General features: G+C 54.9%; 1 protein-coding gene across 1 annotated transcript; it reads right to left on the reverse strand.

Annotated features, from left to right (window-relative positions):
* Positions 1 to 439: 439 nt before the first annotated feature.
* On the reverse strand, positions 440 to 10318 carry TGME49_222330 (hypothetical protein). Its single transcript, XM_002370011.2, has 3 exons — positions 4532 to 10318; positions 3769 to 3959; positions 440 to 3070 (listed from the first exon to the last, which is right to left on the reverse strand). The coding sequence occupies exons 1-3, from the start codon at positions 9526 to 9528 to the stop codon at positions 1296 to 1298; spliced, it is 6963 nt and encodes a 2320-aa protein (XP_002370052.2). The 5' UTR covers positions 9529 to 10318; the 3' UTR covers positions 440 to 1295.
* Positions 10319 to 13107: the final 2789 nt, after the last annotated feature.

Genomic DNA, 13107 nt, shown 5'->3' on the forward strand with positions numbered 1-13107 from the left:
TACTATTCCACCGGGAAACATGTTTCACCGATGCATGCAGCCCCACACCTGTCTGTTGATTCTTCTCTGCCTCTGTCTTCGCACAGGCGTGCAAGCCTTCTTCGAAGATAAAGATACAGACTGACCTGCAGCAACTACGCATACTTCCATATATATATATATATATGGATATGTATGTATGTATATATATATATATATATATACTTACATATTGGTATCAATATGTGTAGAAAGAAGCGTCTCAAGCAATGACCATATTATATATATATATATTATCTCTGCATGCGCTTTTGTGGGAAAATGAGGAATTGGAGAAGAGTTGGACAGCAAAGCGCCTTTCTTCAGGTCGAAAGCAGACGGCATTGGGAATGCATCGAATTCTTTTTTTTGTGGAAAGCGATGCGCTGACGTTTGCATATTGATATATAGGGGGCTCGACGTCGACAAATACCGCCTCAGAAAGCCACAAAGAACGGCAGTCCATAGATCTGCTGTTCGTGAAGTCGTATGACTAGCCTACAACGAGGCTCACGGGCATTCCAGTGCACTCCGAATCCCCAGAGGGGATCTCAAACTCGGATGGCGAGAGGTGTGACGCTTGACCCTCCCCACTTGAGAGGCGTTCACAAGCGTTCCTGCTTTCGAAGAAAGAATCGCGTCAACTTCCGTTGTGAAGAGGAGAACGAGACTTCCACGAGAAAAAACAACGAGCAACAAGAACACGAGAGAAGAACAAGGAGAGAACAAGAAGAGAAAAGAAATTCTGCGCAGCCTCTGGACCTGAAGGGTCTTAAAGGTTTTCTTTGTGCGATGAAAAAGACCTTTCACAGACCTCCATTCACAAAGTACACTCTGACGGATCGCCGACATTCCTGAAAACCGTATTCGGAGTCAGGTACATATATATACCTGTATACGCGTCAGTCGAACCATGGGCATAAATGCACATCCGCATATGCTTATGCCTATGTTGAAAAGCATTGTCGCGAAAACAGAACTGGCAGTCTGTCGATCCGCCACACTGTCTTTTGCATGCACCGTCTCTTGGACTTGCCCAAGCGTATGTAATTGTGTCTTCACGCGTCCACGCATATATATATATATATTTATAGATAAATATATTTATATATGTTTATATGTGTGCGCATTTATCGCTTGGAAAAAGGACATTTAGAGCCGCCAGGTCATATTTAGTTCAGGTGTCTGTGTGGCTGGCGAAGCGTCATGATGCGCCGACTTGTCTCGACTCGGAGTTGGATTCTCTGAATTTCTGGAGAAGTCAGTATTTCCTTCTTTCATTGCCAAACTATGTTGAACGCACTGGGAATGTCTTCGTCGCTGGAGCTGGAGTGACAGGAGAAGTCGGAGACTGGGCTTCCTCCTCTCCGCTCTGCCGACTTACTCGCCAGTTCACGGAGGCGAGTAGCCGCGAAGGGGGGGTGCGGTAAGGCGCCTTTCTGGCCGACGCTGCGGACGCAGTCCTCTGTGTCACCCCTGCCTCCTTTGTCGCTTGTCTTCTCCCTCTCAGGCGCCTTCAACTTCACAAAGAGAAGGCCTGGTTGGCTCGGTTTCGCGCCGACGAGGCTGTCTTTCTCGAGCGGACTTTGCTCTCTAGACGACTTACGGTCTCCTCTGTCTCCATGAGGGTCTCTTCTCTCTCTGTGGGTGTCTCTAAGTTCCTTTGCTCCGTAGGAGTCACCGTCGTCCAGGCAAGACGCCGTCAGCTCTCTTCTCTCGGCTTCTAGGTCTTGCTGGCGGCGCAGCAACGCGGCGCGAACTGCATGCAAGTTGGAGAGCGGGTGGAGAGAGGCGACCGACGGTGAGTCTGCTTCCGAATGCTTCCGCTCCGTCACCTGGTCCAGCAGCCGCCTCACGACTGCAACTAACTCGGCTTCTGTGGTAAATTTGGGCTCAAGGAGTTGAGCGCCCTGCTTGAGCTCTTGTTCCTTCCTCGTACTTCCCCTCTCGCTCTTCTTCCGCCTTCCTCTCTTCTGGACGCTGTCCGTGTTTGTCCTTTCGTGAGACGTCGAAGGAGAAGAGGAGCAAGCAGAAGAAGAGACAGACGAAGCAGAAAGGTGGCGTCTCTTGTCCTTCCGTCCTTTCCTTCCTCGTCGCGGTGGGGAATCCTTTTTGAGTCTCCCGCGCAGCGAAGCCGCAGCTGATGAGGAAGAAGAAACCGAAGAAATCGACGACGGAGACGAAGAAGAAGCGTTTCTTCGCGACTGGAGTAGCTCGGCGCTCTCCGTCTGTCCGAGTCTTTCCTGTGGCGCCTTGGTAGTCTTCACGTTGCCTTCCTTGTTCGTTCCTCTGTCGCCTTTTTGTGTGTTTCGTGATCTCCCTTGTCGCCGCAGAGCCGCTTGTCTCTCTCCAGTTTCTTCGCGACCATTGGCAGCGCTGCTTCGGGACTCAGACACCTTCCCGCCCACGAGAGAGCGCGGCGCCTTTTTCGGTGCATGCACGCGTTCGTTCTGACGACGCAGAACGTTGTGGAGAGGTTCCCGGGGCAAGCAAGGGTGCCTGTTCCACCCTTCAGTCTCTCGGCTTGTCTCTCGCGCTCTTCTCTCTCGGCGTTGCTCCCCAGAACGTCTTCTCGCGATAGACGAAGCCGGAGACGCGTCGGAAACTCTCTGCCTCCTGGACATCTCTCGGTGTCGGCCTCGACGTCGCTTCTCTTTACCAAAGTCGTCTCGCCACTCTCGTCCGTATCTCTCAGGCGTCTGCTCTTCTTGATCCTTCCTCTTTGACCGAGCACAAGAGGCGAGAGGAGAGAAAACCAAAGCAGACGAAGCAGAAGATCGGGTGGAAGGAGAAGGGGAAGACTCAGAAGAAGGAGAACACTGAGAAGAAGGAAAAGACCGAGAAGAAGGAGAAGACTGAGAAGAAGGAGAAGACTGAGAAGAAGAAGAAGACTGAGAAGAAGGAAAAGACTGAGAAGAAGGAGAAGAATGAGAAGAAGGAGGAGACAGAGAAGCAGAAGGTGAGGAGAGTCTTTGTTCATGGTGCACAGGCGTCTTCGGGGCCTCCAGTTGTTCGAGAAGAGCACGAGGAATGTCTCTCTTTTTTGTCTTTCCTGTGGAATCAGGAGAGAAAACGCAGAACAGACACACTCGAACCGCGTTGAAAGAGGGAGCACCGACGCCTCAACCAGGCATCCAATCTGCAGCTCACACTCCCCCATGAAAAAAGTTTGTCGAATCCTAGGAGAGTTCACTTTATAGCTTTTAGAAAAGGTAATCCCCTCAAAGACAATCGAGAAAAGCATCCAGCAAACGCCTGGAGAGCAAGTTGTGCGAGAAGAGACTCACGTTTCTTCCTTCCCAATGTTTTCCATCGAAACACCTTCGCAAAGAACAGACTCATGTGCGTGACTTCTTTCGCCTCCATAGGCAGGTCCTCATACGCAGAGATATACAGAAAGGCTGGATAACAACAAGCAGAATGCGGGGGCTGAACCACTGGAAGACAAAACAAAAATCTGGAGTTACACGATCATATTCCTAGACATCTCCACACATACATACATTCGCATCTATATGCACATATATTTATATAAATATATTTATATAAATATATATATATATATATACGCACATATTTTATATATATATATATATATATACGATACACGTATACATCTGTATGAGTAGGTGTTCGTTTTTTCTTCTTTGTTTTTCTCTGCTGCGACGGTCTCCCCGTTCGCACCAGGCATTTCTTGATGATCTTCACAGTCCCGTTAGGTGACGTATGGACGCTGCGCGCGGCGCCTACCTGGCGGGGCTGGGAGGCCGCATGCGTCTGTCTGAGAGGCTTCTGGCAGGAGGCTTTCGCTCGAGTCTGGCTCGTCTTCGTCGTACAGCTTGAAGAGCGCATGACGCCTGATGACTTGTTGCAGGTGACGACGCGCGGGGGAGGAAGCGAACGGAAGTTCGAACAGGGACGTCAAGAGGTCGCGGTCCTTGCTGCGGAGACAGAGACGCCACAGATGCACACCAGCAGACGGTCGAGAGGAAGTCGGACAGGAAACTCTGGACGCGAAGACACACAACCTGTAAGCGGGGTCCTCCTCCACACAGGCAGGAGAAAGAAGGGTGACCTTCCTGTCCACGAGATATTGTGAAAACTGCATGCAACTGCGGAACACGAGCTGCCCCCGGCAGCTTCTCTTCAGCGAGGTACTGACAGGCAGCGAGAACAAGCCGAGAAAAACAGCGATGTAGACACAGTGGATGCAGAGCTGTCAACGCCTCTGTCCTTTTCGACGCATCTACACGACACAGACAAACACAAAAAGCTCACTCCATCTCTCGCCGCACCAGACCGTTCGTTGTCTGAAGAGGAATCAAGACGCGCCTCTTATCTGCCCCCACAACGAGCATTCCTCTCTCCCTAACCCAGTCGAGGTCAGCTGACAGGGGCAATTATTCATACATATATATATATATATATATATGAAGAAGGGTATTCTATTTATTTACACATAGACGATGAGACATCCATATGTGGAAACGGGGAGAAGCCTTTGGAGTCTCACCGGACAGATCGAGCACCTTCGTCTTCTTCGTCGCTGCATTCAGCGAATCTCCCTCTTGGTACGGCGCTGCGGACGGAGTCGGAGAGGCGGCGACTGTCGAGCCGACTTCCGTCTGGAAGCCTCTTTGAACGCTCTGAGGTCAGCCGCAGCGGAGGGATGTACAGCGTATGTGGAGGGATAAAGTCGGAAGAGGGAGATCCCTCTCTTTCTCTCACCATGCGTGTCGTTCTCTCTCTTCCACTTCTTCTCTCTCTTCTCTCTCTTCTCTCTTCACTGTCGCATGTGTGTCTTCTGTCGCGTTCGAAGTCTCGTCCCTGCAGTTGTCCTTCCTCGAACTCAGATAAGCAGAGGGGAGAAGAGAGATGCGGAGACGAGGGAGACAGCAGCGGGTTCCGACGCGGGGAAGCTCGAGGAGGAGAGCCGTCGAAACTCTCTGCACGCAGGCAGCGTCTCTCCCGCGCGGCTTCTTCGCGGCGGTGTTTGAACGGAGGCCGCAGACGCCTCCTCACAATCAGAAAGGTCTCGCTAGGAGAGGCAGGGAGACTGTCGTCGGTGCAGAGCAACTGTCTTCTGTCGCAGCCCCGAGGCGCGTCTCTGGCGTCCTCGAAGTCCGCGGTGGAGACGCCCCGATGTCGGACTGAAGCCTGGAGTTGCTGCGGTCGGCGCAACAGCGGCCCAAACGCCATTTCCCTGCCGCGACGTTCCCTCCTTCTCGCCCGCAGCTCTCGAAGCCACGCTGCTTGCGCTTCTCCATCAGACGCCTCCTCTTCCCCCTGCCCCTCGGTTTCCCCGAAAGGCTGTTGAAAGCCGTCGCCGGGAGAAGGTTCTCTCCAGCCGCAGCTCCGCTGTCTCCTCACTCGCGAGGCATCTGGAGAAAGCGCCGAGGCCGCGACCCCATCCCACAGCTCCCGTCGCGTCGTGGATGTACACCTGAAGCCGACGCGCGAGGGCATCGACTCGGCGCGCGCGAGCCTGTCTCCGGGGAAGCTGTGTATTCGCCTCGCCGGCCCATGCGTCGCGCTTGCTCTGTGTCGATCGGTCCTTCGCCTCTCGCTCTCGTGTCTCCATACGCGATCGCTGGACCACTCGCCTTCCTCGTGAGAGAGGGAACAGAAGCCTCTCCTGTCTCGCCTCCTGAGAGAGCGCTGAGCAGAAGATCGTCCGTGGGCTCGCATGCGCGCTCCTCCGGGTCTTCCCAGACGCGCCTGAGAGGAGGCTGAAAAGCGAGAATTCTCTCGTTGGGGATCACGCCAGAAGGAGAAGAAAGACGAGAGACTGCGGTGTCTGTTCAGGTTGCCGTCGCTCGCGGATTCCTCGAGGAAGGCGTGTGAGGAGGTGCCTGCCGTCTTGCGCGTCGGGGGCGAAAGTCGCTGCCGAGGTCTCTCAACGATCAAGTCCCGAAATTTCTCTTTCGGAGACAGGGAAGCGAGAGAAGGAAGGTCTCGCAGATGTCGCAAATTCATAGGACGTCTCGACTTTGCCTTCGGCACGTCCGAGTGGCTCTGAACCAGAGAGAGAAGTTTCTTTCGCATCGAGCTCCCCTCCAGAGAAGCCGAGCTGGACAGCCCCCGTTTCGCCGGGACCGCAGACTCGCGCGTCAGGCTGCCTGCCTTTTTTCTCTCTTCCCGAGGCGTCTCGTCGACCTCCGACGCGACGTTCCATGCTGTCTGGGGTGGACTCATGTCTTCTCCCCTCGCCAGCATCGCCGCGAAAAACGACGGCAGCAGAGACAGGCCCTGGGCAACCGTCGAGCCGACGTCGGCCGCGGGATCTTCTTTCTGCTCCTTCACTTCCAATGCCGCGGTTGCTCTCTTGTTATCTCGACTCCGTCTTTTTCGTTTCTCTCGCATTACGTCGGCGCTCCGCATCTCCCCACTCGGCACACTCCCGGTCCTTCTTTCTTCAGACCTCTTCTGCTCTCGCGGTCCTTTCCGTTCGTCCTCGCCTCGAACGTGCTCTCGGGGCTCTTCCACCTCTTCTCTCGCCTCTTCTTCCTCTTCTCTCGCCTCTTCTTCCTCTTCTCTCGCCTCTTCTTCCTCTTCTTCTTCTGCTGCCGCGTCTCCTCCGGTTCCGTCTTGGTCTCCGTCACAGGGTAGACCGAAAAGAATGCGCTCGAAGGTGGGCGGTGGGAAGTCGCGGGGCGAGGCCAGACGTCTCCGTCCTTCCAAGCCCCCGACGAGGATCGAGGAAGCAGAGCTTCCTCTCTCCTCGTTCGCTGGATTCACCCCCAGGAAAGACGAGAGGGTCGACGACGTCCCTGCTGTCTCCTCGTTCGAGAGAAAGGCACTGTGGATCCTCCTCTTGGCATGCGAACGCTCTCTCTCTCTTCCTTCTGTCTCTCCTGGCTCTGTCTCTCTTGGCGCTGCCTCGTCCTCCCCTAGAGCCTCCCCGTCGTCGCTCTGGCGGCTTTCCTCCTCCAGAGACAACAGACTTTCTCTCGAGCGCGACAGCACAGAGCCAGCGCGCTGCAGTTGCAGGCCTGTCAGGTGAGGGCCGTCGCGCGCCGGGGACATCGGAGCCACTCGATGTCGCCCCTCTGTCTCCTCTGAACGCCGCCGAAGACCCGAGTTGAGAACCTGCTTCGTGTTGCCTGTAGGTGCAGGAGAATGAGAAGGCGAGGACCAGCGCGGAGACGGGCGTTCGACGGACAGCTGGAGAGGCGGGACGCGCACCGGCTTCGGGAGAGAAGAACAAGTTGACTGGAGGCACCGTTCGTCGTCGTTCTCGAGAGACTGCAGGGCAGCTCGGGGCTCTGGGGCGCCTCCAGGCTCTGAAAAGGGTGCCTGCTTCTCTTTAGCCGAGGACGTCCCCTTGCGATCTCTTTCCGCGTCACCAAAAGGCGGCCTAGGAAGTGCATCGGAGTCTCCGCAGGGCCTCGCATGCAGTGCAGCGCTCCGCTCTTCCCTCGCCTCCTCGCTGCTCCTTCGCGCGTGGACGGACTCCGAACCTTGGGAGATAGGACCTCGTTGCGACGGACCCCGAAGCGGCTGTGCCGCTTCAAGGACCTCTTTCTCTCGCAGAGATGCGGGAGATCTAACTGAAAAAGATTTCGATGAAAGAGGCTTGGGTGGAAGAAGAGGAGACTTGGGAGGAAGAGACTTGAGCGTGCGAAAAGAAACGGGAGGTGCAGGATGAGAGCGCCACGGATCTCCGGTGTCTACGCGGTCCAGAGCGGCACCCCAGGCGTCCACGGCCTCCACCTCAGCGCTCGCGTCACTGGTTTCCGACTCTGTCTCGGAGACTTCGGCTCCCCCTTCCTCGCTGGCGAAGGCGAGCAGCCGCCAGAGCCCAGAGAGTGGGCCTTCTTCCTCGCGGTTACGCTTCTGAAGGGCCTCGCGGTCACGACGTTTCACGCCCGACACCCGCGAGGCTGTTGAGACACTGCGTTTCGACAAAACGGGATGCATGCGCGGCACTCGCTCGCCGACAGGCGGCTGTATAGCCACCGAAGCCTCTGTGGCTTCTGCGTTCCGCGGACAGGAGGAGTGTCGTTTGAGAGGAAGCTCGCGAGATAAGAGCCGCGAGAAGGCCGGCGAGTGCGAGTACGCGGCTCTGGGCTCCGAGCTAGGCGGCTCCCCGGGTGTACGGACACCCGAGGCCTGAGAGTCTGACCGACTGCGCACGGAAGGGATGCCCGAAACGCGTCGCTGCTCAGACTCATGTCTCTTCCCAGTCGAGAGAGACGCCAAGGTGAGGCGGGAGAGCAGACGCGAAGAAGAAGAAGAAAGTCGAGTCGCCCGCGTGCTTGCGAGCGACAACGTCGTTCGTCCATGCGGCAGATGTTTCTCGCTGGCTCCTTTCGAAGAAGGGAGAACAGGTTCGGTGCGCCACTTCCCCTCTGGGAAAAGTCCAGAGACACCCGAAGTCCCTTTCTCTGCGTCCGGCTCGCCTGACACTGCCTGAGCAGGCGGACCGGGGTACTGTTCAAGGAGCTGTCTAGACACCTCAGCGGGCGAGAGGAGCCGCGACGTGAGGCGCGCGCCGATGCGCCGGCGCGAGCCAACTCTGTCAGGTTTCGTCGCCTCCGACGGCTCTGGAAAAGGCGCGTTCGTTTGATGCATAGAGTTCAGCAGCGCTCGAGGCGTCCGCGGCGGAGAAAAACTCCTCCGGGACAGCGAGGAAAATGAATAGGCAGAGACAGTGTGCTTCCTCGGGTCGACTTGCACTCGCGGATACGCCTGTCGAACTGCTGTCCACGGGACAGGCCTTCGGTGCGCAGAAAGTGAAGAGGCAGAAGCGGGGATCAGAGGACTCCTCAGCTTTCGAGGCGGCAGCGAAGAGGTTGAGGCTCGAGAGAAGAGCGACAACGACGACTGTGTTCCAGAGTCTCTTTCGCCTTCTCTCAGTCGCCATGCTTGCTGTCTGTCTCCTTCGCCGCAAGCCTTGCGTGGCTCACTCCCTTGCGAACGCTGACTCTGACTGGGGAGAGTTCTTGCCCCTCTGCATGCGTCGTCGATCCCTCTCAGCCCTCCCGGTCCATCGCCAGTTGCTGTCCCGCCTGTCGCCGGTTGTTCGCCTTCGTCCTCGGTTTCCTCGGAGGAGATTTCCTCGACTCTCGGATCGCTCGCGGCGCGCTCGCCAAACGCATGCAGAAAAGCGTGACTCCGGTTCGCAGCTGGCCGTGAAGAAGACAAGAGCGGGAAGGCAGAGCCGTCAGCCGCGAGCCAGGCCGGTGGGAGAAGCAGAGAAGACGACTGAGTCAAGAGCGGCAAGACGCGGTCCATAGAGGCTCTGGACGCCGGGCCAGTGTTGCAGTCCATCGTGGTGGTCGACGGGAAGGAACAGAAAGAAGCCTGGGGGACTGTCGGCTGAGAGAACGGCAGCGAAGACGAAAAAACGCGGAAACTAGACACGGGAGGAGGATCCTTGTGTGGCAAGGCAGCGCTGTCTGCTTGGTGAAACGCCATGTTTCCAGAGGTGTCTGACTGAAGAAGCATCGTGTCTCGCGATGACGAGGGGCGGGGCACCCCGCAGTAGGCCGTCGCTGTTTGTGACATCGTGGCATCCTCTGTCGAGCGGCGGAGGGCAGGGAGAGTGGGAAACGCGGCCTGAGAAGCAGGGTAACGCCGCACGAAAAGGACGAGGACTGGTTGGTACTTTGATTGTTCAGGAGGGCGGAGAAAAGGCGGTTCGGAAGGCAGGTCCTTCTTTACAGCGGTCGCGTCCGCCCCCCTTGCCGCGTCCTAGGACGCGAAGCGCCACGGCCGGCGAAAAGCCGCTGAAAACAGACAGTTTTCCCAGGTCTCTCGGCATGAAGCGACTTCTCTTCCGTCAAAAATGCGAAAATGGGGACGAGGAAAGTGGTGAAAGGCTATCAAATCCGCAGACGGGACCTCCGCCTCGATGTCGGGAACGCTGCCGCGATTTGACTCAGGTTGCGGTGTACATACGCCGCAGATGGACCCTCGAACCGGCGCGCGACCCCATGGTATTGGAAGCGGTGAAACGAGCGTCTTCTTCAATGAATTCTCAGCAAGAACGCCGAGGTTTTGCCGGGAAAGCCTCAAACCCGTTTGCCGGCCACGAGAACCAGTCGGTTACTTCGGCGGCCAGTAGTCGATCCGGGGAAACCGAGCAGCTCGTGGTAGTTTTAGACTTAAGAGCCGAATGCTGAAAAGACAATGCAACGGCTTGTTTTGCGAAATTCATAAGCCGCGTGTTTTGTCGAGCATGTGTGGCGCGAGAAGAAGCAAGGCAGCCGACAAGACACGCGGGAAGTTGTGGCGGAAAGTTGGGAGACCCCGGCCAGCTAGAAGAGAAAGGGAGGATGCAATCGGTACTCTGTGGTACCCGCTGGATTTTTTGCTGTCTGCAGAGCTGGGAAACTCACTACGGTCAACAAGCGATCCAAAAACTGAAGCGACTCGCAGAGAAAATGGAAAGAAGCCCGCGACAAGGAGGCGCGACAGATGCGTATTCGTGCAAGCGACGGCTTACCGCAGACAACAGTCGAGCGAGCAAAGTTCCCTTTTCGCCAAATCGCGCAAAGTCACATCGAGACACGAGGGAAGAAGCGCCACCAGGCTGACAATGAATGAGACTGTACTTTAAGTGAAACTCTGAACGCCGAACTCTCCATTTTTTCGTTTCACTGTCATTCGATGGGACTCAAAACGCTCTGACGTTGTTTCCGTACCGGACCCAGGCAGCGACTCATTCGGAAACCGCGACGCCCAGAGGCTGGTTTGTTTGGAAGGAACTTCGCACTCTATGATGTGAAATAAGGAGTCTAGCTTCAATTGTTATCTGATTGGTATTGCATGCCCCAAGTGCCGCCTGCGCGAAGAACAAGAATCTCCTGACATTCTCTCAAACGTTAAGGAGTTCCGGTAGCTGCTGGTCAGTTGTGTAGGGAGCTGCGGCAGAGACAGTCACCGATATATATATATATATATATATATATATATATGTATATATATATAGTCACCGATATATATATATATATATCGTGGAACATTGTATTTTGTCGGAGAAGCGTCAGCCCAACAGGCGCATTTCATGTGGCATGTCATACGTGGTCCATTCGATTGGCACGGAACCGTTAATCTGATCGAAAACTCGTGGGTGAAGAAAACTTCTGTTTGTCAAATGGGCTTACTCGGGGCAGCGGATGACAAGGGCTTCGCTGGGAAATTCTCAATTTCAATTAGAAGCCAGGTATTGCGTACGGCCACTACGGTCCCCAAGACACTGTGTTCCTGCGTTACAGAAAGCCGCAGACGGAATCACACCACACAAAGTCACTTTACAGAGTACGATTACACACGCTGTGGCCTGCAGGAAAGCAGTTGAAGTTTTAGTGCATCTTGAGAGTGAACGAAAGCAGGGAACTAGATTTTGTCCATCTGGGTTTAGATACATATGGACGCAAGACACTGGCATGCATATCCGCCAGCGGGCGAGGGCGAACCTTCTTGCGAAAACACAGACCCTGCAGCCAAGCGTTCTATCGTAGAGTTCGGTGCACTGGATCGGACGGCGGCTTGGTGCCCTTGTTGTCCCTGAGATGGCGGAAGGGGGACCGGCAACAGTTTACTTCCGAAGTCATTCGCCGAGGAACAAACGCGACCCCCTACGTCCTAGTGCCATAGTTAACTCATTTGGTCCGGGTTTGTGGTGCGGAGTTGTCACAGAATATTTGTGTGGCAACACCGCAGTTGTGCGTCGTGGCAACGCGAAAGATACAGCGAGCCCTGGCTCGATGTCAGACAGCTTCAGTGGGTTGCCAAATGCCAGAATCTCCCTTGTCTGAGAATTCGATTCCACGCGTCAAGTGCTGGTTTAGATTCTGAATGCTCTTGGGTCGGATCCAAGCTCTATGGAGCTTTCGTGACCGCGTACTCTTGGACCAGGCGACCGCCGCGAGGTCATGGCTGTTTCAAAGACAGGGGAGCTGAGCTAGGAAGTCAACAACTAAATATGTATCCGAGCAGCTACTGAGATACCCACCACCGTTTTCCGGATGGAACAATTTCAAAGGCCGCACGCAAAGCTCAAAAATAATACTCAGACACGATATGAAGTGGCGATACGGACCGGTCGGCTGTCGCAAACGCGCTCCACCTTGGCTGCAGCTGCTGTGCGACGTAACCGATTCCCGCATCCAAGTCATTTATTAGCGCCCGTTTCTTTATGAAACCAGCGAGCAACAGTGATTGGGGCCCTTCTCTCCCGCAGCGGGAATTATTCTCTCCTTCTGTTTCTCTTTTCAGCGCGAGAACCACTTTCTCGGGGAAATATCGGCTACAAATTTCAGTTGTGTTCGGCGTTGCTTCAACTACATGAGGAGGAACAACGCCGATATAGTTAGGAGACTTAGGTTTTACATCTCGACAAGATGCGGCGCAGCATCGCAGTATCGGGAGGCGGGGTGTAGCCAAAGAGCTCGGGCGAGTCCGCTTTTTTAGGGTAGACAAAGCAAGACGCAAATTCCATTCTAGAGACGTATGCCAACCGTACGGTAAAGAGTCGTCTTTTCCAGTGCACCATTGTAAATACAAGGACGTGTGGGATCTCCAAGCAGCATCGACAAGGTCCATCGCGTAATGAACGGCGCTCGAGACTTCATCGTTGCTGTTGCAAGCAAGACACTTTTCCGGTTCAAGAACAGAGCCGCCGAGACTCGAGCTTCAGCGCTGTCGTACCCTTTTTAACTGTTGGAATTCCATTTGGTGGCGAAAGACTCTCGGAGGTCCATTTCTATCATGTTCAACAAGACATTCTTTCGTCAAGCCTCCTGGTTCCCGCTTAACAGATCATAAAGTAGAGGAGCAAACTCTTGTCTGACAGCTGACATCTAGCACTGAGGAGGTTTTCTTCTCTGGTTCAGGTAGAGTTCGCTCTTCTACTGTGTCGTGTGTCACCTCCGCGCTTCCCACAATGGGCCGTAGTTCCATCGTTCTCAATAGTACCTAAGAAACTGTGACTCCAGTTATGTGATATTCTGAGAAGCAAAGCAGCCCTTTCTCCCATGTGATTGCTGCACACCACCACCACACCACCAAGACTGCTTAATACGGCCAAAAGTGTTGGATTTCAGTGTACCACGAGATTCAGATTACTGCTGTTCTGTTTGA

This window comes from Toxoplasma gondii, chromosome II, assembly GCF_000006565.2.
Source record: "Toxoplasma gondii ME49 chromosome II, whole genome shotgun sequence".
NCBI classification, from domain to species: Eukaryota; Apicomplexa; class Conoidasida; order Eucoccidiorida; family Sarcocystidae; genus Toxoplasma; species Toxoplasma gondii.